Source organism: Cebus imitator, unplaced genomic scaffold (assembly GCF_001604975.1).
Source record: "Cebus imitator isolate Cc_AM_T3 unplaced genomic scaffold, Cebus_imitator-1.0 Scaffold4, whole genome shotgun sequence".
Lineage (NCBI taxonomy): Eukaryota > Metazoa > Chordata > Mammalia > Primates > Cebidae > Cebus > Cebus imitator.
In genome coordinates this window covers 781,878-806,370 of record NW_016107319.1, presented here as the reverse complement: position 1 = coordinate 806,370, position 24,493 = coordinate 781,878, and the positions used below count along the sequence as shown (strand labels likewise).

Genomic DNA, 24,493 nt, shown 5'->3' with positions numbered 1-24,493 from the left:
CATGTTGACCAGGATGGTCTCGATCTCTTGACCTTGTGATCCACCTGCCTCGGCCTCCCAAAGTGCTGGGATTACAGGCTTGAGCCACCGCGCCCGGCCTACAGCAGATCTTAACATATATGCTTCAGTTTTCTTTTAAGAAACATAAATTTAAATATTCGTTGGTGAGTCTAGTAAATGATGTGCATGTGTGTATGTATATTCATGTGTGTATATATATACATATATACATATGCACTATATAAAAAACAACATACATTATACAAAACGTATATATATACACACATACTATATATATACACACACACACAAATTATGTATATATGTATGTATGTATGTATGTGTGTATGTATGTGTGTATGTATTTTGGAGACAGGGTCTCTATCATCCATGTTGGAGTGCAGTGGTATGGTCTTGGCTCACTGCAGCCTCAACCTCCCAGGCCCAAGTAGGCCTCCTACCTCAGACTCCCAAGTATCATCTGGAACTACTGGTTTGTGCCACCACACCTGGTTAATGCTTTAATTTTTGTAGAGATGGAAAACTGCTTTGTTGCCCAGGCTGGTCTCCAACACCTAAGCTCAAGGGTTCCTCCCACCTTAGCCTCCTAAAGTGCTAGGATTATAGACGTGAGCCACTGAGCCCAGTCAATGTCTCTATTTTTTTAAATTGTACTAATCTTGCAACTTTTCTGTAGATTTAAACATTTTCAAAATACTGTAAACAGTTTAAAATATATAAATTTTAGATATAGTTGAAACCAACTATTCACCCCTTCCCAGCCTCCCCCAAGGTAATTACTACTCTGAACGTAATATTTATTGTTTTGTTTTTGTTTTTTTGAGACAGAGGCTCACTGTCAGCTCAGGCTGGAGTACAGTGTCGTGATCTTGGCTCACTTCAACCTTCGCCTCCCGGGTTCAAGCAATTCTCCTGCCTCAGCCTCCTGAGTAGCTGGGACTACAGGCGCCTGCCACCACACCCAGCTAATTTTTTGCATTTTTATTAGAGATGAGGTTTCACCACGTTGGCCAGTCTGATTTTGAACTCCTGAGCTCAAGTGATCTGCCCACCTTGGCCTCCCAGAGTGCTGAGACTATAGGCATGAGTCACTGTAGGACTGGCTGCATGAATGTAATGTTTATTGTTCTCAAGTGTATATGTATACATCTACAAATTATATATAACAGCATTATTTTACATTTTCTTATAATTTATATAAATGACATCATACTTTATCTAGAATTCTGCAAGTTGCTTTTTTTTTTTTTTTTTTGATAGAGACACATTTTCAATGTGTTGCCCAGGCTGGTCTTGAATTCCTGGGCTCAAGCAATCCACCCACCTTGGCCTGCCAAAGTGCTGGGATTACAGGCGTGAGCCACCATGCCCAGCCCACATTATGCTTTTGAGAAGTATCCATGTTGATTCATGTCACTGTGGTTCATACTCTACTGTATAGTATTCTACTCCATGAATTAACTACAATTAGACTATTTTTTCATTGATGAGGTATAAAGGTTATTTCCAATTGTCCACAATTACAAACATGGCGACAGCAAACATTTTTATACCCATTTCCCTGTACGACTGAGTAGGAGTTTTTCTAAGGGAAAAAGTTACAATGGTATGCCGTATGCACATCTGTAACTGGACTAGAGTGTCAACCTGCTTTAAATTAGTTGTACCAGGCCAGGCACGGTGGCTCACACCTGTAATCCCAGCACTTTGGAAGGTCAAGGCAGGTGGATAGTCTGAGGTCAGGAGTTCAAGACCAGCCTGGCCAACATGGTGAAACCTCGTCTCTACTAAAAACACAAAAAAAAAAAAAAAAAAGAAAAGAAAAAAATTAGCCAGGCATCATGGTGTACACCTGTAGTCCCAGCTATTCAAAGGCTGAGGCAGAAGAATTGCTTGAACCCGGGCAGCAGAGGTTGCAGTGAGCAGAGATTGTACCACTGCACTCCAGCATGGGTGACAAAGCAAGGCTCCATCTTAAAAAAAAAAAAATTGTTGTATCAATTTATACTCTCACTATCATTAGATAAGAGTTGAAATTTTCCCAGGCATGGTAGCTCATGCCTGTAATCCCAGCACTTTTGGACTCTTACTCAAAAAAAAAAAAAAAAAAAATCCACATCTTCTGCAACACATGATTGTTACCCTTTTTAGTTTTTGTCTATCTGATGATATATTATTATTTACATTTTCATTTTCCTTATTACCAAGGAGGCTGAACAGCTTCTCACATTAGGCCTTCCTCCCCTACCCACATGAAATGCCTGTTCATATTCTTTTCCTGTTTCCTACTGAGATATCTTTTTTTTTTTGTTACTCTTTTTATTTATTTATTATTTATTTATCTTTGAGACAGCGTCTCCTTCTGTCACCCAGACTGGAGTGCAGTGGCAAGATCTTGGCTCATTGCAACCTCCACCTCCTGGGTTCAAACGATTCTCTTGTCTCCGCCTCCCAAGTAGCTGAGAATACAGGTCTGTGCCACCATGCCCGGCTAATTTTTCTATTTTCAGTAGAGATAGGGTTTTGCCATGTTGGCCAGGATAGTCTCGAACTCCTGGCCTCAAGCAATCTGCCCTCCTAGGCCTCCCACCGCACCTGGCCACTAACTTTTTTTTTTTTTTTTTGGTGGTAAGATACTCCTCTGAGTTTCTGCAAAGTGAAGACCAATGCTCCAAACAGCTCTGCTATACCTGCATCCAAAATATTTTCATCTTTCTCCCTCTCTCTCTCCCAACTGCATGCAAACACATATGGAACTGACAAAGACATCCACTGTCCCACTTCAAATTATACACACAGATGTAAGCGACAGAGATTCTCATAGAAACGCTATGAGCTAATCCCAGAACCCATCGATCTAGGTCCACACTCACGCCCCTGCATACTCCCCAGAAAGATGGATCCGTCGCCCACAGATAGAGACGGGCTCACCAATTGCACTCAAAATCCGCAGCCCGCTGACAGCTCTTAAGCCGCCCACAGTGCCAGCCCGGTGCCAAGCATCACCAGGGGCTCTGGAATGGGTAGGGGCCTTGTTCTCACTTCCTTTGGGTTGGTTTTTAGTTGTTCTGTTTGTTGTTCTTCTTAGAGTTATCACCTACCCCTCTGTCTCCCTGCCCAGCCCCCAAACCTCTCCTCCCAAGCCTCCACTGCGCATGTGCCCTACATCCCTCCTCCTCCTGGGTACCAGTAGGCGCTCCCGGGCGCTGGCGACGGAAGAGATGGAGCCGCGTCACGGGCACCCGGCCCCTTAAAATGCTGCTGGCTGGAGCCGCCTCCCTCCCTGCAGCCCGCGGCGGGGATGGAGTAAAGGGAGACCAGTCGACCTGGCCGCAGGGATCAGCGATGGAGTTAAAGCAATCTTTGTCCACACATCTGGAAGCCGAGAAGCCTCTGAGGCGCTATGGGGCGGTGGAGGAGACGGCATGGAAAGCGGAGGGACTGGGGAGAAGTGAGTACTGGGGCGGCGGGCGGGGGTCAGTGGGGGATCAGTGTGCGAGCCGGTGGTCACGGGAGCGCGAGGAATGCCAGCAGCGGACCCAGGGAAGCGCCCCCGCAGCGGGACTGGCAGCGCAGGGGGGATGCGCAGCTCTGCGCAGCGACGCGCTCTCCCTGTGAACAAAAGGGGGAACCCTTCGGGCTGAGCCTCACCGGGAGGCTCGGGAGATGGCCAGGCAGCTAAGGCAGGAGCTGGACTTGGGAATCCGGATCTGTCAGCTCGCAGCTGGTCCTGGGAAGTCGGTTCTCTCCCGCAACCCAGGGAGGAGGATGCTCTCTCCGCCTGGGCTGCGCCAGGGCGCCGGAGACGCAGGACCGTCCTGGAAAGCGCCCACGTCCCTGGAAGGGGAGAGTGCCCGCTGGGTTTCCGCTTGCTTTCTCCCCCTTGCGCGAGGCTTCGGGGTGCACCTAAAATTCTCATCGTTTCCTCCCTGACCTTCCCTGGGTCGGGGTGGGAGGCTTGGGGCGGTGAGAGGGTCAGAAGATTAACCATGCACACACCGTTCTCCTTTCTCTCTCGACTAAAGTCTGCTTGGGTACAACCCTGGAAGGCAGTTTCAAAATAGACCGGCCGTATTTATTTACTGGTTCTCTCTGTGGTGTTTGGATGCCAACATTTCTAAATAAACTCGATTTTTGTTTTTCATTAATAGGATGCAATAGTTCAAACTCCCCTCAAAGAGTAGAGGCAGCGTCAGGGGTTCCAGGGTTACCGGAGATCCCTGCAAACCGGGGGGCTCCCCAGAGCCTCTGCTATCACTTGGTTAGCCCACCAGGCTGGGAGGGAAAGGCCCTCTCGTCCTTCTCAGGGACCCTGCAGCTTCCTGCCTCGGCTCTGGGTCACTGCTGTGCGCTCTACTCCGGCATGGATTCCTGAGCGATGTAGGGCTAAAGTATAGTGAATATCATCTTCTCCTGTCCTCACCTCGTAGAAATTGTGTGTACGCGCTCTCTTTGTCTATACCTGTAATTATCAATTCAGAAAATCTTCCTAGAAGGCCTCAACTGTGTTTTGATTCTGATGGGTTGAAGTTGAAATCATAATTGAATGTCTTAGCGGTTCATCAGCTAGGATGATGCCATGGCGCTGCCAACCTGTTTCCTTTTTTTTCCTCCTTTTTTAAGCCTTGTTCCTTCTTTCTGCTTCATCCTTTCAAGACCCACTAACTTGGTATGCTGGGATAATGTCAGGGTGTCAGGGCTGAGGGTCTCCATTTCTTTATTTAAGTGCACATAGTAGCTGTCTGTATTTTTAGGGTACCTGAGATATTTTGATGCAGGCATACAATGTGTAATAATCGCATCAGGGTAAATGAGGTATCCATCACCCCAAGCATTTATCCTTTCTTTGCGTCGCAAACAATCCAGTTATACTCTTTTTTTTTTTAAAGCCCAGCTGTGTCACTACTTATACTCTTAGTTTTTTGTTTGTTTGTTTTTTGAGACGGAGTTTCACTTTTGTTGCCCAGGCTGGAGTGCAATGGCACAATCTCAGCTTACCGCAACCTCCGCCTCCCAGGTTCAATCAATTCTCCTTCCCATCCTCCAGAGCAGCTGGTTTACAGGCACTTGCCACCACACCCCGATAACTTTTGTATTTTTAGTAGAGATAGGGCTTTACCACGTTGACCAGGCTGGTCTTGAACTACTGACCCTCAGGTGATCTGCCTGCCTCGGCCTCCCAAAGTGCCGGGATTACAGGCGTGAGCCACGGCACCCAGCCTTTTTTAGTTATTTTTAAATGACAATAAATTGTTGACTGTAGTCACCCTGTTGTGCCATCAGATACTAGATCTTATTCATTCTATCTACCTGTATTTTTGCTCCCATTAGCTACCTCTATGCCCCCACCTCCCAATACCCTCCCAGCCTCTGGTAACCCTCATTCTACTCTGTACCTCCACGAGGATCTCTGTTTCTTATAAGCTCCAAATAATCTCAATTGTGGCTGCCTTTTTTTGCTAGATTACCATGTACCGAGAACTTATTTATTTATTTTTGAGATGGAGTTTCACTCTTGTTGCCCAGGCTGGAGTGCAATGGCGTGATCTTGGCTCACCGCTACCTTCGCCTCCCAGGTTCAAGTGATTCTCCTGCCTCAACCTCCCGAGTAGCTGGAATTATAGGCATATGCCACCACACCCAGCTAATTTTTGTATTTTTAGTAGAGACGGGGTTTCTCTATGTTGGCCAGGCTGGTCTCGAACTCCTGACCTCAGGTGATCCACCTGCCTTGGCCTCCCAAAGTGCTGGGATTACAGGCATGAGCCACTGTGCCCAGCCTGTACTGAGAACTTTATATGCATCATTTCATTTAGAAAATGATGGGATTGGCCGGGCGCGGTGGCTCACGCCTGTAATCCCAGCACTTTGGGAGGCCGAGGAGGGTGGATCACAAGGTCAAGAGATCAAGACCATCCTGGCCAACATGGTGAAACCTCATCTCTACCAAAAATACAAAAATTAGTAGGGCATGGTGGCAGTGCCTGTAATCCCAGCTACTCGGGAGGCTGAGGCAGGAGAATTGCTTGAACCCAGGAGGTGGAGGTTGCGGTGAGCCGAGATTGCGCCATTGCACTCCAGCCTGGGTAACAAGAAAAAAAAAAAAAAAAAAAAAAAAAAAAAAAAAAAAAAAAAAAAAAAAAAAAAAAAGAAAAAAAAGACCGCCACCTGCAGAACTAAGACTCCCTTGCATAGATTAAAAAAAAAAAAAAAAAATAGGGACGTGTTAGTTGACCTGACAGTTAAGTGGCAAAACCAGGATCATTACTGGGTCTGTTGGACCCCAGAGCCTGCTTTTAACATGAATGTTTATTGCTTTCACGGTTTCAGAAAAATTCCTAAGTCTATTGAGATAGTTGTAGAACATACTTAGTGATTTTATAAATATGTGGCAGCACTGTTGGTCTTTGAGGCTCACAGAAGCCTTGAAAAAATGCTGGGTCCATGCAGAATAGAAGCTGTTCACACGAGTGCTGCTATCAATGCTCACTCTGTGCCTTGCTGGCTATGTGACTTTAGGAGTATTGCTAAGCCTTACGCTGCCTTCATTTTCTGAAAATAGAGATGATATTTATTGTGAATACTAAATAAGATGATGCATGTGGAACTCAAGTGCTCAATATATATTGTTTACTTGCATTCTGTTAGTGCACCACATTTATAGAAAAAACTTGCTTTTATTCTTTGCAAGGAATTATATAAAGCAACACTCTGGACTAAACCTGTAATACTGGTCAGTTCCCAAATAATGCTCTTATAGCTTTTCTGTTTTGTTTTGAGACAGAGTCTCGCTCTGTTGCCCAGGCTGGAGTGCAGTGGCATGATCTCTGCTTACTGCAACCTTTGTCTCCTAGAGTCAAGCAATTTTCCTACCTTCGCCTCACAAGTAGCTGGGATTACAGGTGCCTGCCACCACACCCAGCTAATTTTTGCATTTTTAGTAGAGACGGGATTTCACCATGTTGGCCAGGCTGGTCTTGAACTCCTGAACTCAGGCGATCCGCCTGCCTCAGTCTCCCAAAGTGCTGGGATTACAGGGGTGAGCCACCTCGCCTGGCCATAGCTTTGTATAGTCTTACCATTTTATGAGAAAAAAATTGAAACATGCGGGATATTTGCAGCAAGCACCCAATTTATAGAAGTTTCATTCCTGAAATTTTTGTACTTTTAAGTCGTATGGGCTGCACACTGTTAAAAGTCTGGTAGAAAGCCCTCTCACCCTCTGCTTCAAACCATCAAAGACTGAGTCTTGCTTCCTACTCAAAGGCAAGAGGAATAGCTCCTGATCTGTGGTTGTGTGGATCCTCAAATCAGGTTTTTCTTTTCTTTTCAATCTCTGCTCACTGCGACCTCCGTCTCCTGGATTCAAGCAATTTTTCCTACCTCAGTCTCCTGAATAGCTGGGAATACAGGCACCTGCCACCACAGCCAGCTAATTTTTGTAGTTTTAGTAGAGAGAGGTTTCACCATGTTGGCCAGGCTGGTCTTGAACTCCGGACCTCAGGTGATCTGTCCACCTTGGCCTCCCAAAATGCTAGGATTACAGGTATGAGCCACTGTGCCTGGCAAAACTTAAAACAATTCTTAAAACACAGATTCAGAGTCTAAGTTTTGAAACTTGAATCTGGAAAGTTTTGTTTTCTAGACTCTTTTTTTGTGGAGTGGGGGACAGGTTCTTGCTCTGTACCCAAGGCTGGAGTGCAGTGGCACAATCTCAGTTCACTGCCAACCCCCGCCTCCCATGGGCAAGCAATTCTCCCTCCTCAGCCTCCCAAATACCTGGGATAACAGGCGCCAGCCACCACGCCTGGCTAATTTTTGTATTTTTAGTAGAGATGGAGTTTCACCACGTTGGCCAGGCTAGTCTCGAACTCCTGGCCTCAACTGACCCCAAAGGCTGAGATTACAGGCGTGAGCTATCACCCCAGCCTGTTTTCTAGACTCTTATTTGCAACCAGGTGTTTGATTAAAGCATTTTGGAACACTCTTTCAACTCCAAGCGTAAGGGTATCTATGGATCCATTCCATAAAGCCTGGGCCCTCCATTTATTTATTAATGAAGTGTGAAAATTAGTATTTTTGTTTCTATGGCATGATGATTGCCAAGCCAATGTTGTAATGCATGAAATGCTGGAGAAAAGAAGAGGCCCTTTAAAAAGAAGGCATGCTCTGTTTAACTTCCACACATTTTAAAATATTTTATGTTAAACACTGAGTAGGTGTAAATTAAACAGCATTGAAGAGGGGAGGGAGATTGTGGAACTGGTCTTTTTTAGTTAAGGTTGTGTTGACTGCTATTTTAAATTTCAACTATAGTTTTTAGATAAAAGATATATAATGTACTATAGTGGAGAAGGAAAGAAGGAGCGTTTTCAAGTTAGGCTGAATGAGTTCAAACCAGTCCCATTCAGCTGTCACTTGGTAGATTTGTGACCCTGGGAAAATTGCTCAATATCTGTGAGAGTCAGTTTCCTCATCTGTGAAATGGGGATAATTGTCGAAATATGCACTTGGGAATCTTGGAAGATTAGATGAGATATGTATATAATGCATTTAGCATAGGGCCTCGCTTGCTGAAAGCGCTCAATCAAGACTGAATGGTTGTCGTAGGAGGACAGAAGAGGATGGCCCCCAGCAGTATTTGCAGAGGTTATTTCAAGCTCTCCAGTTACAGCTTTACATTGCTTCCATTTCTTAGTAAATTCTGGATAATGATTGTGTACATATTGCTTTCCTCATGTGAACGCACGGGGAAAGAGTCTTCTGCACCCTTACAAACCATCCAGTATTTTCTCCTTTGAGAAGGATTCAAAGTAATTGCTCCCAGCCACTTTCGACAGCATTTTTTCACTAGCAGGGAGGTTTTTTTTCCCTGCTCAGTTGGAAAATGTATAGTGACATTTCGGCGTGGTTAAATATATAAAAATACTGCTTTCAACCAAGTGTAATTAATTGAGGGAGACATGCACACAAGATGCCTTTTGAAAAAGCGCAGAGATATTCAGAAACATACTTATCTGCTGTTGTGGCCGTTTCTTGATACATTTGAATGTGTCTTAAAGAATGATCAAGATTTTGGACAGGGGAAGCAGAGGAGATGGGAATGGGGTAGGGGAATGCCACGAGAGGCAATAGCATCAACTGGCCAGGTGCGTGCGGTGGCTAACGTCTGGGCAGATCACTTGAGGTTAGGAGTTTGAAACCAGCCTGGCCAACATGGTGAAACCCCATCTGCACTAAAAATACAAAAATTAGCCAGGCGTGGTGGTGTGCGCCTGTAATCCCAGCTACGTGGTATCCTGAGGTGAGAGAATTGTTTCAACTCAGGAGGCAGAGGTGAGCCGAGATTGCGCCACTGCACTCCAGCCTGGGTGACAAAGCATGACTTCATCTCAAAAAAAAAATAGCATCAACAAAGGCATAGTGGTGGAAATAAATGCTCTTTGAGTAGGAGACTGGAATAAAGTGGAAAGCTCAAACTGCAATCTTTCTATAAGCCCAGGAGAGATGACTATCATTTAACAGTTCAAGGTTGTGTGCTGACTAGCAATCAGATCGTTAAACTGACCAGCGTCTCAGGTTTCATCAAAAGCGTGGAGACTGAAATCATGCGAATTGCTGGCAATCTATGTAACACATTATGGGGGAAGGTTTTGAACGATTGTCTTCCGTTTGGTTACATCTGCTCATTTTATTATTTTATTTTGGTTTTGCATTATTTCTTTTTTTCTGATTCTAGAAGTAATACACGCAGTTTATAAAAATTTGAACTCATCTGAACTATGAAAATAAAATGTGAAAAATGACCATCATCTGCTCCCCAGATCCCATCCATTCATTCCATAAATAGGTACTGAGTGCCTTAGAAGTGTCAGGCAGTGTTCTAGAGGCTGCAGGTACAGACTTCAGAAAGACCAAGTCCTGCCCATGTGAAGCTTCCATTTAAGAAGAATCAAGACCTGGGGTGAGAGTGAAGGTGTCAAATAATAAGAATACACAAGTAAGAAGGTTTAGGTTATAATAAGTGTTAGATGGGAATTAATAGGGGAAGGATATTTTTCATCTGGTGTTCAGGAATTGCTTCTCTAAGGAGGTGACATTTTGCTGTATAAATAGCAGGAATCCAGGCAGTAAATGTAAAGGCCTTCATGTGCTAGACAAAGAGACAGGAGGCCAGGGTGGCTGGAATCCAGAGAGTCAGAGTGAAGGGCAGGTGAATCAGAGGGGAGCCGGACTAGGTAGGGCCTTTTAGGTCATGGTTAAAGCAAACAAAAAGTCTGAAATTTATTCTCATTTCAGGAGAAACTGCTGAAAAATTGTAAGCAAGGGAATAACATGAGCTGCCATGTTTTTCATGTTTTCTGTTTGTTTTTGAGATAGGGTCTTGCTTGTCACCTGGGCTGGAGTGCAGTAGTGAGATCACGGCTCACTGCAGCTTCAACCTCCTGGGCTCAAGGGATTCTCCTGCCTCAGTCTCCTGGGTAGCTGGAATTACAGGCATAAATGCCACCCCACCCCATTAATTTTTTTTTTTTTAGATGGAATCTCACTCTGTTGCCCAAGCTGGAGTGCAGTGGCACGATCTCGGCTTGCCTCAACCTCCGCCTCCTGGGTCCAAGCAATTCTCCTGCCTTAGCCTCCTGAGTAGCTGGGATTACAGGCACCCACCACCACGCCTATTTTTTCTATTTTTAGTAGAGATGGGGTTTTTCCATGTTAGCCAGGCTGGTCTCAAACTCCTGGCCTTAAATGATCCACCCACCCCAGCCTCCCAAAATGTTTGGATTACAGGCATGAGCCACCATACCTGGTAGCCCTGTTAATTTTTGAATTTTTTATAGAGATTGGGTTTTGCCATGTTTCCCAGGCTGGTCTTGAACTCCTGGGCTCAAAAGCAATCTGCCTGCCTCCGCCTCCCAAAGTGCTGGGACTATAGGCAAGAGCTACTGTGCCCGGCCTGGTTTTCATTTTTAAAAGGTCATGTTTGCTACTGGATGGGGAATAAGGCCACAGTGGGACAAATGATGATCAATGTGAGCAGCATTTGATGAAGTCCCTGATTCCTTCCTCATCAGTTTTATTTTGAAGAAGTGGTGGCAATTTCCTTGAGTGTGAAGGGTGTGACAAGGGCCCCATGGGCTGACCTCTGAGAGATTAAGCTCTGGGTTAAGAATTAAGAGAGGGGGCTAGGCGTGGAGGCTCACGCCTGTAATCCCAGAGCTTTGGGAGGACAAGGCGAGACGGGCAGATCACGAGGTCAGGAGATCAAGACAATCCTGGCCAATCTGGTGCAACCTCGTCTCTACTAAAATACAAAAAATTAGCCGGACGTGGTGGTGCACACCTGTAGTCCCAACTACTCAGGAGGCTGAGGCAGGGAAATCGCTTGAACCCAGGAGGCAGAGATTGCAATGAACCGAGATCATGCCACTGCACTCCAGCCTGGCTACAGAGAAAGACTCCGTCTTAAAAAAAAAAAAAAAAAAAAAAAAAAAAAATTAGGAAAGAGATATTCTGCACTGCCTCTGGATAGGCAACTGACTATGTAAATTATTGCAAAACTATGAATATGATACTATCTAGAACGTACTTTGAACAAGCCCAATTATTTGCACAGTTGGGTAATGTTTGCTCGTAACTTTGTTCATAACTGTCTTATTTTTGTTAGAGTTTCCTTCTCATGTGTTAATTGAGGAAAAAAATTTATTCATGCCTATTCTTGGACTGATTAGTTATTAAACACATCTTAATATCTATTCAATGAGTTTTAGCTATGAACTTCAGCTTATTACATTCTCATAACAGCCCTGTGACATAGGGAGAATTATTATTCCCATTTTAAACATGGGGAAGCCGAGGTTTCAGGAGGTGAAGAAACTTGCTGAAAGGCATAAAGCGGGAAGGTGGTAGGGATGGAGCCCGATGCTAAGCCCGCACTGCCTCTAGATGTTCCTACACACTCTGTTATTCCTGGTTCAGTGCTGGATGCTGAAGAGATAGAGATGGAATAAAACAGTATCTCAGGCTTCACTCTGAAACGGTTTACATATTTGGGGAGTGGGAGACACAGCTATAAAGAACACCACAGGGCTGGGTGTGGTTGCTCACACCTGTAATCCCAGCACTTTGGGAGGCCGAGGCAGGTGGATCACTTGAGGTTAGGAGTTCAAGACCAGCTTGAGCAACATGGTGAAACCTCAGCTCTACTAAAAATACAAAAATTAGCCAGGTGTAATGGTGTGCATCTGTACTCCCAGCTACTCGGGAGGCTGAGGCAGGAGGATCACTTGAACCTGGGAGGCGGAGGTTGCAGTGAGGTGAGATTGTACCACTGGACTCCAGCCTGGATGATACAGCAAGACCTGAGACCCTGTCTCAAAACAGCCACCACAGGCCGGGTGCAGTGGCTCTCACCTGCAGTCCCAGCACTTTGGGAGGCTAAGCCGTGGAGCATTGCTTGAGCCCAGGAGTTTGAGACCAGCCTGGGCAATGTGGCTAAACACTGTCTCTACCAAAAATACAAAAAATTAGCCGGATATAGTGGTCTGCCTGGGATTCTAGCTACTTGGGAGGCTGAGGTGGGAGAATCGCTTGAGCCTGGGGTGCAGAAGCTGTGATGAGCCAAGATGGCACCACTGTATTCCCACCTGGGCGACAGTGAGGCCCCATCTCAAAAAAAAAAAAAAAAAATCCTGCTAAATGAAAAGTACAAGTGTGGGCTGGGCATGGTGGGTTATGCCTCTAATCCCAGCACTATGGGAGGCCGATTCAGGCGGATTGTCTGAGGTCAGGAGTTCGAGACCAGCCTGGCCAACATGGTGAAAACCTGTCTTTACTAAAAATACAAAAAGTTAGCCAGATGTGGTAGTGCACGCCTGTGATTCCAGCTACTCGGGAGACTGAGGCACGAGAATCACTCGCATCCAGGAGGTGGAGGTTGCAGAGATCGTACCACTGCACTCCAGCCTGGACGACTGAGTGAGAATCTGTCTCAAACAAACAAACAAACAAACAAACAAAAACCTGTGAAATGAGGGAAGAAACTAGCTCTGACCGGGGAACCACAGGCCAACAGCAAAGATGGGTGTTCGCATTCAGCCTGAAAGCTAGACAAGGTTTCGAAAGGGGAACAGAGTACAGGAGGCCATTTCAGGTGAGATGTCTGCCCTAGGCACGGAGGTGGAGCTTCCAAAGGCCGGGGCTGAGGTACCAGCTTTGTTTTTCTTTCTCCTGGCTTGATGGATCTCTACCAAAAATAAAAAAATGAGCCAGGCATAGTGGTGTGCATCTGTAGTCCCAGCTACTTGGGAGGCTAAGGCAGGAGGATCACTTGAACCCAGGGGGCAGAGATTACAGTAAGCTCAGGTTGCACAACTGGACTCCAGCCTGGACAACACAGCAAGACCTGAGATCTTGTTTCTACCTTTAGAGAAGAGGTCAAAACTGGAGTTAATAAATTTGGGAGCTGTCATCACAAAGGTGATCTTTCAAGCTGGGAGGCTGAAATCATCTAAGAAGTGACCACAGGCTGGGCACGGTGGCTCTCACCTGTAATCCCAGCACTTTGGGAGGCCGAAGCGGGGAGGATCACTTGAGCCCAGGAGTTTGAGACCAGCCTGGGCAATGTGGCAAAACCCTGTCTCTACCAATGTTTCTTTCCCTTGTGCGTAATGGATCCTGGGACTGCCTGTTTCCCTTATGTGAATGGGCTTGGGGGCTGATTGGAAGCCAGCATAGGTAAAGGTTCTCTTTTAGTGTCACCTTTTAGCACTTCACTCACAAGTTCCCCAAAACACGCTTACGATACAATCCATTCATTTCTTCACTATTCCTTTGTTGTGAGCGCCTCCTATGCACTCCCCGTTTTAGAGGAACAGAGCTAGAGGGGTCCTGACTCCACCGATAAGAAATCCCCTGTCCTACTGTGGTCTCTCTTCTGCTTCCTAGCACTGTGATCTTGGACAATTGGCCTAACTTCCCTAAGCCTCAGTCTCTTCACCTGTAAAATGGGTATAATGATTCCTTTAATTCCCTGAGAATTAAATAGAATCATGCCAGAAAAGCATGGTGACGAATACATGTCACTAAATGTTATTGATGGTAGCAGTATGAAGGCTCAGCTCGGCTTAGCATTTATTAAAAAATGCCTGCCAGCCTGGGTGAGAGGAACCAGCCTCATGGTATGAGCAAGTGGTGGCCCTGTCACTGAAGAGCAGATGATTTCTAGGGTATTGGTTATAAGCATGGGCTTTGGAGTCAGAGAGCCTTTATTCTGAGGCCGGGCTGTGCCATGTGCTGCCTCTGCACTTCAAATGAATTATTTCACCTTCTTTTTGCCGCTGCCTCAATCTTTTTCTATTTGTATCTGTTCTCAATGGTTACCATGAGGAATTATATAAATCTGAAGAAGTTTCTGAGTCAGTTTTTGAGATGGGGTCTTGCTCCATTGCCCAAGCTGGCGTGTAGTGGCACAACCACAGCTCTGGCAGCCTCAACCTCCTGGGACCAAGTGAGCCTCCTACCTCAGCCTCCCAAGTAACTAGAACTACAGGTGCACATCACCACACCTGGCTAATTTTTAAAATTCTTTTTGTAGAGAGGGGGTCTTGGTATGTTGCCCAGGCTGGTCTTGAACTCCTGGCCTTAAGTAATCCTTCTGTCTTGGCTCCCAATGTGCTGAGATATAGGCATAAGCCATGATGCCTGGCCATTTCACCTCCTGAGCTTTGGTTTGTGCAATTATACAACAGCAACAGTAATAGTGTCTACTTAGGATAGCTCAAATTCCTTGAGACACAGGTTGGAAATCATTCAGTACAGAGGCCAGCACGTGACACATGTTTAGTAAATGTTAATTGTTATATTATTGGCTTTACAACTATGGCAACAGACATATAAAAATGTAAACTCGATTTAATAAGGGTTTGTAAGTAGGGGGCTGGGGGCGGGGCAGCTAATGGAGCAAGGAGGAGGGGCTTAGCCCAACCCTGGGGCTCCTGAAAGCCTTCCCAAAGAGCTGAGCCTTAATAAGAAAGAGGAGAAGGAAATACATACATGGAATCACCATTAATCATTAGGAGAAAACAAATGGAAACCTCACTGAGATATCACTATGCAGCCACTAGAAATAGCCTTTCCAGTTAATTAATTAAAAGGACTAATTATACTAAGTGCTGGAGAGGATGTAGAGCAACTGGCACTCTCATGCCCTTCTGGTGGGAATGTCACATCTGCGGGGAAATAGCTTGGCAATATCTTAAAAGTTTAAAAATACACCATTCCTAAGACCCAGATGCTGAACGGCTGGGTATTTACCCAGGAGAAATGACAGCATGGGTCTCTCCAAATATTTGTACACAATGTTCACAGCAGCTTTTTAAGGAATAGCCCCAAAATGAAAACAACCAAAATGTGGTATAACCATACAATAGAATGCTTCTCAACAGTGTAAGGGAACGGACTAAAGATACACTGCATAGATGAATCTCAAAATCATTGTGCTGAGTGACAGAAGCGAGAAAGGAAGAAAAGAGTGCATACTATATGAGGCCACTGACAGGAAATTATTTTAAAAGTGCAAACTACTGTATAGAGACAGAAAGTAAATGAGACTCTGACTCTAAAAAAATAAAAATTAAAAAGTTAGCTAGGCATAGTGGCCCATGCCTATGATGCCAGCTACTCAGGTGGCTGAGGCAGAAGAATGGCTTGAGCCCAGGAGTTCGAGACCAGCCTGGGCAACATAGCAAGACCCCGTCTCTACACAAAATTTAAAAAAAAATTAGCTGGGTGAGGTGATGTACACCTGCAGTCCTAGCTACCTGGCAGGGCTGAGGTGGGAGAATTGCTTGAACCTCGTAGTTTGAGGCTGCAGTGAGCTCTGACTCTGGGCAACAAAGTGAGACTCTGTCTCTAAAAAAATATAAAAAGAAAGAAAATGATTGTAAGAAATAACACGCATGGAGCACTTCCTATATGCCTACTCTGTGCATGATTTACATGCATCCTCTGCTCCTTACAAAACATCCTATAAGATGAGGCACAATAGAGCCACTTATTGCTCTATTTTACAGATGAGAAAACTGAGGATTAGAGAGATTAAGCAGTTAGCCCAATGTCACTCCACTGATAAGTGGTAGGGCTAAGATTTGAAACCAGCACAGGTTGACTTAATTCTACTTCCTTCCTGATTTCCTGGGATTAGTTGAAGCTGACATTGATATAGATGCTTAATTCAGCTAGACACGTCTCCATAGTTCTCAGAACAGATTCTGTTTTCTGGCTCATTAATTTCCTTTATCCATTACAAACACACCCCTTGTAAGCTTGAGGACTACAACTCACCACTTCAGAGTGCCTTCAGGGTCAAACTGGAGTGAGAGTTGAAGACATTCACAAAAATGCAGCAGGAAGAGCCTTTCTGTTTTGAAGACTTGTAGCTTTACAGATAAAGTCTTGCTGGTCTTGAACCCCCGACCTCTGGTGATCTGCCTGCCTTGGCCTCCAAAGTGCTTGGATTACAGGTGTGAGCCACCACACCCAGCCAAAGGCTTTCTTTAAATGATCAAGAAGGATTTCTTGATCAATATGGGGGCATATTAATGTAACGTTTCAGAGCAAGAGCTCTGCCTGCATTTGAATTCTGGCTTTACCATTTCATAATAGTTGTGTGACCTTGGGCTGGTTACTTAACCTCTCTGAATTTTAGTTTTCTCATCCATAAAATGGGGATAATAATGGGATCTGCCTTAAAGGCTGTATTACTCCGTTTCACCCTGCTATAAAGATACTATCCGAGACTGGGCAATTTATAAAGAAAAGAGATTTAATTGACTCACAGTTCCATCTGGCTGGCGAGGCCTCGGGTAACTTACAGTCATGGCGGAAGGCGAAGGAGAAGCAAGTACCTTCTTCACAAGGTGGCAGGAAGAGAGAGAAGAGGGAAACACCAGACACTTATCAACCAGATCTCGTGAGAACTCACTCAGTATCATGAGAACAGCATGGGGGAAACCTCCCCCATGATCCAATTACCTCCCTCCAGGTCCCTCCCTCCACAAGTGGGGATTACCATTTGGATCACAATTCAAGATGAGATTTGGGTGAGGACACAGCCAAACTAAATCAAAGGCTCATTAAGAAGATTCAATGAAATAACATGTGAAAACCTTTCATAGAGCCTGGTGCTCTCAGTAAATGGTGGCGCTCATGTTAACAGAAGGCAATGTGAAGTGGGAATTGACCAGCTAGTATCTGAACAGTTGGAGAGAAGGAGAAGAGGGAAGTTAAATTTAAGTGGGTGAACCTGCCTCGGGGAAGAAGGGAGGCGTCGATGAGCGTGGAGATTTCTGGAGGCGTGCATGAGCTTGGCTGCATTGGAGGAGTCGTGAGGTACCAGGGATGGTTTAGCAGGACCACTAGACTTTGGTGGATTAAAAAACAGCTGGCAATTATGGGGTCATTGCGGGACAAGGGACAGAGGGAAAGGAAGTAGCATTTCTTTTTCTTTTCTTTTTTTTTTTTTGAGATGGAGTCTTGCTCTTGTTTCTCAGGCTGGAGTGCAATGGTGTGATTTTGGCTCGCTGCAACCTTTACCTCCCACGTTCAAGCAATTTTCCTGCCTCAGCCTCCTGAGTACCTGGGATTCCAGGTGCCCACCACCACACCTGGCTAATTTTTGTATTTTTAGTAGAGATGGGGTTTCACCATATTGGCCAGGCTGGTCTTGAACTCCTCACCTTAGGTGATCCACCTGCCTCAGCCTCCCAAAGTGCTGGGAGTACTGGCATGAACTACTGCATCTGGCCAGAAGTAGCATTTTAGGAAGGCTTGTCTGGCAATGGTGGCCAACTGCAGGCAAAGTCAGGGGCCCTGGGGATAAGAAGGTCAGCTAGGTGGGTTTGGAATTATCCCATCATGAGGGCTGGATGTCCAAATATCCATCACAGGGCTGGAGTCTACAGGAGCAATGGCTTTGAAAGAAGAGGCTGATCAGAAATCTTGAAGAGAAAAGACCGTAATAGTAGTTGATTGCATCTTAGAAGGAAGGAAAGTCTTCTAAGTGCTTGCAATATGATAGGCAAGGAAAATCCCTGTCGTTAGCCTGAGGTCTTAACCATTTAAAAATATCAGCATCCAGGCACGGTGGCTTATGCCCGTAATTGCAGCACTTTGGGAGGCCCAGGTGGCCGCATCACTTGAGCTCCAGGGTTCAAGACCAGCCTGGGCAACGTGGCAAAATCTCCTCTAGCAAAAATATAAAAATTAGCTGGGCATGGGGGTGCAAGCCTATAATTCCAACTACTCAGGAGCCTGAGGCATGAGAATTGCTTGAACCTGGGAGGTGGAGGTTGCAGTGAGCTGACATTGCACCACTGCACTCCAGCCTGAGCAACAGAGTGAGACTCTGTCTCAAAAAAAAAAAAAAATTGTTTCTGATGCTGCCATGAAATTAGCATGTTTGCCTTCCACATTGAGAGAAAGATTCAAGATTTTCAGATCAGATACAAAGTAACAGGAATAGTTGTCATGAATGGGAACCCGCAGCCAACTGACAGTGTTGTGGTGAGTACAGGCTGGGCTAGGTGCTTTACACACCTTAACTTTTGATTCTTAGATGCCAGCATAGGTGAGGTGCAGCATTTCAGAGTAAATCGCATCTTTTTGAAACAACAGAAACAAAAAAACGACAATGCCCCGTTAAATAGACTAGTCCATTGAGCACAACTGGCAATAGCAAAGACGTGGAATCAATTTAGATGCCCATCGACGGTGGATTGGATAAAGAAAATGTGGTACATATACACCACCAAATACCACCGCCATCAAAAAGAACAAAATCATGGCCTTTGCAGCAACATGGATGCAGCTGGAAGCCATTATCCTAAATGAATTAATGCGTGTTCTCGCTTATAATTAGGAGTTAAACATCCGGTACAAACAGACATAAAGATGGGAACAGCAGACAATGGAGACTACAAGAGGGAGGGAGCTGGAGGGAAGGGTTGAAACACTACCTATTAGGTACTTTGCTCATCACCTGGTGATGGTTCCATCCAGACACCAAATCTCAGCATCATGAAATATACCCTCGTGACAAACCTGCACATGTACCCTCTGAATCTAAAATAAATGTTGAATTTTTTTTTCTTTAACCTGTTTTTGAGATGGAGTTTCACTCTTGTCACCCAGGCTGGAGTGCAATGGTGTGATTTCTGCTCACTGCAACCTCTGCCTCCCGGGTTCAAGCAATTCTCCTGCCTCAGCCTCCCGAGTAGCTGGGACTACCGGTGCATGCCACCACGCCCAGCTAATTTTTGTATTTTTACTAGAGATGGGCTTTCACCATATTGGTCAGGCTGGTCTTGAACTCCTGGCCTCAGGTGATCCTCCCACCTTGGCCTCCCAAAGTGCTGGGATTACAGTCATGAGCCACTATACCCAGCCAAAAAATATAAAAAATACATATAGAAGGACGGGGGGCTCACTATGTTGCCTAGGGTGGTTTTGAACTCCTGGACTCAAGCAATCCTCCTGCTCGGCCTCCCAAAGTGCTAGGATTACAAGCACTTAATTTTGGCCACCAAGCCCAGCCAAAGATTGAAATTTTAAAAAATTATAAATATACAGGTCCACTTAAAAGACTTTCTAATTTCATGCAGAAAACAGGGTCATAAGAGACCCTGTTCAGTGTTAAAGCCTCTTTGGAAAGCAACAAGATAATATCTATTCAATATAAAATGCTCTTAAGTTTTGACCCAGCAATCCCACTCCTGGGAGTCTTTTTTTTGAGATGGAGTCTCTGTTGCCCAGGCTGGAGTGCAGTGGGGCCATCTCAGCTCACTGCAACCTCTGCCTCCCGGGCTCAAGTGATTCTCCCACCTCAGCCTTCCGAGTAGTGGGGATTAAAGGCACGCACCACCATGGCCAGCTAATTTTTGTATTTTTAGTAGAGACAGTTTCACCATGTTGGCCAGGCTGGTCTCTCACTCTTGACCTCAAGTGATCCACCCGCCTTGAACTCCCAAAGCTCAGGGATTGCAGGTGTGAGCCACTGCGCCCCAACCCTCTTCTGGGATTCTATCCAATGGAAATAAAAACACCTATGAGCAAAAATACTGGCTGTAAAGTAGAGGTGCATCGGAAGAAGAATGGTGGAAGAAATTATTGTTCATCTGTGAAATACTATGTGGATGTTAAAGAAGAATAAATTAGAACAATAATAGTTGTTTTACAGATACCATTGAAGGAGAAAAATGAAAAATGGGATCAAGGAAAATGTATGTAACAGGATCTCTATTCTTTTTTTTTTTTTTTTTTTTTTTTTTTTTTTTTTGTGAGACAGAGTCTCACACTGTTGCCTAGGCTGGAGTGTAATGACATGGTGTCGGCTCACTGCAACCTCCGCCTTCCAGGTTCAAGCAATTCTCGTGCCTCAACCTCCCAAGTAGCTGGGACTATAGGCATGTACAACCATGCCCAGCTAATTTTTGTATTTTTAGTAGAGACAGGGTTTCCCCATGTTGACCAGGCTGGTCTTGAACTCCTGATCTCATGTGATGCACCCACCTTGGCCTCTCAAAGTGCTGGATTACAAGCGTGAACGACGGTGCCAGGTGAAGGTTTCAACATAGACATTTTGGGGAGAGGTAAACATTCAACCTGTAAGATCCTCTTTCATGCAGGTGGGAATTAAAATAGCCGAACACTAAAGATCTGACCAGGCCATACTCCAGAGGTGAAAGGCATCTGGCAGTTGGCTCTTAAAAGCAGCTGTCCGCCGGGCGCGGTCGCTCACGCCTGCAATCCCAGCACTTTGGGAGGCCGAGGCGGGGGGATCTCGAGGTCAGGAGATCAAGACCATCCTGACCAACATGGTGAAACCCCGTCTCTACTAAAAATTCAAAAAATTAGCCGGGCATAGTGGTGCGCGCCTGTAGTCCCAGCTGCTCGGGAGGCTGAGGCAGGAGAATCGCTTGAATCCAGGAAGCGGAGGTTGCAGTGAGCGGAGATGGCACCATTGCACTTCAGCCTGGGTGACAAGAGCGAAACTCCGTCTCAAAAAAAAAAAAAAAAAAAAATGGCCGTCATTTTCACAAGGAACGAAAGTGCTTAAATGATTTGCATTTTGGTTCCGTTTGGTTCTTCCCACACCGAATCTATCAGGGTAAGCCCGCGTCACCCACTGCGTGTTTGCAGTACTGTCTTCGTGCTGGAGACCCGACAGCCGCGGCTGCAGGATTCATCCGTCTTCATCCTGTTTAAATAGACAGCATGAAGGCGTCCCTGACATCCTGCTGGTTAAAACCAGTGCAAACGACATCCTGAAGAGAGCAGCTCCGCTGGGGGCTAGGAGGCCGGGCTGGCATTCAGGAGACAAGAGGGCCATTTTCCTAGAGATCAGCGGGGCCTTACACAGAGCTTTGTTATTTCTCAAATGCTGATCCGGAGCTGGGACTAGGTAGACTTTATAGGTCTTCTCTTCTGAGACAGAGATTTTTTTCTTTTTTTTAATTGAGGTGCAATTTACATGATGTAAAATTTACCATTGGCTGGGCGCTTGGCTCACATCTGTAATCCTATCACTTAGGGAGACTGAGGCGGGCAGATGACCTGAAGTCAGGAGTTTGAGACCAGCCTGGTCAACATGGCAAAACCCCGTCTCTACTAAAAATGCAAAAAATTAGCCAGGCCTGGTGGCCCACACATGTAATTCCAGCTACTCGGGAGGCTGAGGCAGGAGAATTGCTTGAACACTGAAGGTGGAGGCTGCAGTGAGTCAAGATGGTGCCACTGCATTCCAGCCTGGGTGACAGAGTGAGACCATTAACTATTTTATAGTGTATAATCTACTGTACAATGTACTGGCATTTAGCACATTCACAGTGTTGTACAATTTTACTTCTGTCCAGTTCCAAGACATTTCTGTACCCTAAAAGGAAACCCTGTACCCATAAAGCAGTTCCCCCTCACGCATCCACGACAGAGAAAAAGATTTCTTTTCCTCACCCATCACTAGGTTCATGGTTGAGACTCTTAAAACAAAAGATACATTAACAACGGAGAAGCATAATAAATTTATTTTTTGTAACTTTTACATGACTCAGGAATGAAGACCCAGGTTGGGTATGATGGCTCACACCTGTAATCCCGGCGCTTTGGGAGGCTGAGGCAGGAGGATTGCATGAGGCCAGGAGCTCAAGTCCAGCCTGGGCAACATAGTGAGATCTTGTCTCTACAGAAAAATTTAAAAACGTTAGCTGAGGTGGGTGGTGTGTGCTTGTGGTCCTAGTTACTCCAGAGGCTATGACTGGAGGTCACTTGAGTCTGGAAGGGGGAGGCTGCAGTTTGCTGTGACTGCACACTGCACTCCAGCCATGGTGACAGAGGGAGGCTGGTGACTGCCTCAAAATGTATATATATATATATAAATATAAAATAAAGAGAGAGAAAGAGCGAGCCAGGCATGGTGGCTCACTCCTGTAATCCTAGCACTTTGGGAGGCTGAGGCAGGCAGATCACTTGTGATCAGGAGTTCAAGACCAGCCTGGCCAACGTGGCAAAACCCCATCTCTACTACAAATACAAAAATTAGCCTGGCATGGTGGTATGTGCCTGTAATTCCATCTACTGTGAAGGTTGGGGCACAAGAATCGCTTGAACCCAGGCGGTAGAGGTTGCAGTGAGCTGAGATCGTGCCACTGCACTCCAGCCTGGGCAACAGAAGGAGGCTGTCTCAAACAAACAAAACAAGAAAGCACTGGCAGTAAAATTGTGTTGGATGTACTGGAGATAAAGTCAAGAGAAACACCACCATGAGCTTCCCAAAGCATAAAGAAATCTCCCCATGCAAAATGGACTTGATTTTTCTTAAGGTATTCCTGCCCAGAAAGATTCCTACTTTGTACAAATCAAAGTGAATGAGAAAGTGTCACTTTCACTTATAACAAAGAAAATGCTCCAGAAATACTAGAAATACCCTCCCAGCAACAGCCCTCTACTCTGCTACCGAAATGCAGGGGGATTTGTGTCAGTGCAGAGGGCACGGATGGTAAGATTTCTCTGAAAGGTGATCTGTTTCTAGGGACTGGCTGTTTTTTTCTTCGTTATCATCTCAAAGAATACACAGAAAATCATGAAAAGGACCAGCAGAGGAAAGGGACCAGAGGTGACACATGGCATTTCCATTTTCGCAAATTGAAAGGAGCATTTCTTCTGGTGGGGCGGGGGAGGAAAAAGAATGTATAGTTCTTCCATCTTTTATTTATTTATTTGAGATGGAGTTTCACTCTTGTTACCCAGGCTTGAGTGTAGTGGTGCGATCTTGGCTCACCACAACCTCCATCGCCCGGGTTCAAGCAATTCTCCTGCCTCAGCCTCCTGAGTAGCTGGGATTCCAGGCATGCGCCACCACACCTGGCTGATTTTTTGTATTTTTAGTAGAGGTAGGGTTTCACCATGTTGACCAGGCTCATCTCAAACTCCTGGCCTCAAGCCATCCACCCACCCAAAGTGCTGGGATTACAGGCGTGAGCCTCGGCACCCAGCCCTCCCCTTTCCTTCAAAATGGATTAGAAATTGTTATCTCAGAGGGAAGTGCTGAGCAGTAGTGTTACAGAAAGGGGTCCTGATTCAGACCCAAGAAGGAGAGCTCTTGAACATCACAGAAGAAACACTTGGAGGTGAATCCACAGAGCAGAGTGAACCAAGTTTATTCGAGAAGTAAAGAAACAAAAGAACTCCCAGTGCATAGGCAGAGCAGCTGCATGGGCTCTGTGACTAAGTATACTTATAGTTATTTCTTGATTATATGCTAAACAAGGGGTAGATTATTCATGAGTCTCCTGGGAAGGGGGCAGGCAATTCTGGAACTGAGGGCTCTTCCCTCTTTTTTACCACATAGAGTAATTTCTGGACATTGCCATGGCATTTGTAAACTGTCCTGGCGCTGGTGGGAATGCCTTTTAGCATGCTAATGCATTATAATTAGCATATAATGGGCAGTGAGGATGACCAGAGGTCCTTTTGTTGCCCTCTTGGATTTGATGGGTTTTGACCAACTTCTTTATTGCATCTATTTTATCAGCAGGGTCTTTGGGACCTATATTTTGTGATACCAGTCCTCTGACCTCTTATCTCATCCTGTGACTAACAATGCTTAGCCTTCTGGGAATGATGCCCAATAGGTCTCAGCCTCATTTTACCCAGCCCCTATTCAAGATGGAATCGCTCTGGTTCAAACACCTCTGACATTTGCAGAATTAGAACTCCATCCCATTTATCCTATATGTTCAAAAGGAGCTAGGTGGCCGGGTGCGGTGGCTCACACCTGAAATCCCAGCACTTTGGGAGGCCAAGGCAGGTGGATCACTTGAGGTCAGGAGTTTGAGACCAGCCTGGCCAAAATGGTGAAACCCCATCTCTACTAAAAGTACAAAAATTAGTTAGGCAAAGTGGCAGGTGCCTGTAATCC

The 24,493-nt window shown here is 45.5% G+C and overlaps 1 protein-coding gene across 1 annotated transcript in view; it reads left to right on the top strand.

The window, feature by feature from the left end:
* Positions 1-3,192: 3,192 nt before the first annotated feature.
* Positions 3,193-24,493, top strand: part of BMERB1 (bMERB domain containing 1) — a 151,758-nt gene continuing 130,457 nt past the window's right edge. The window contains exon 1 of the mRNA XM_017533285.2: positions 3,193-3,472. Within this exon, the coding sequence (XP_017388774.1) occupies positions 3,277-3,472 (196 nt within the window). The 5' untranslated portion in view covers positions 3,193-3,276. The remainder of the gene's footprint in view (positions 3,473-24,493) is intronic.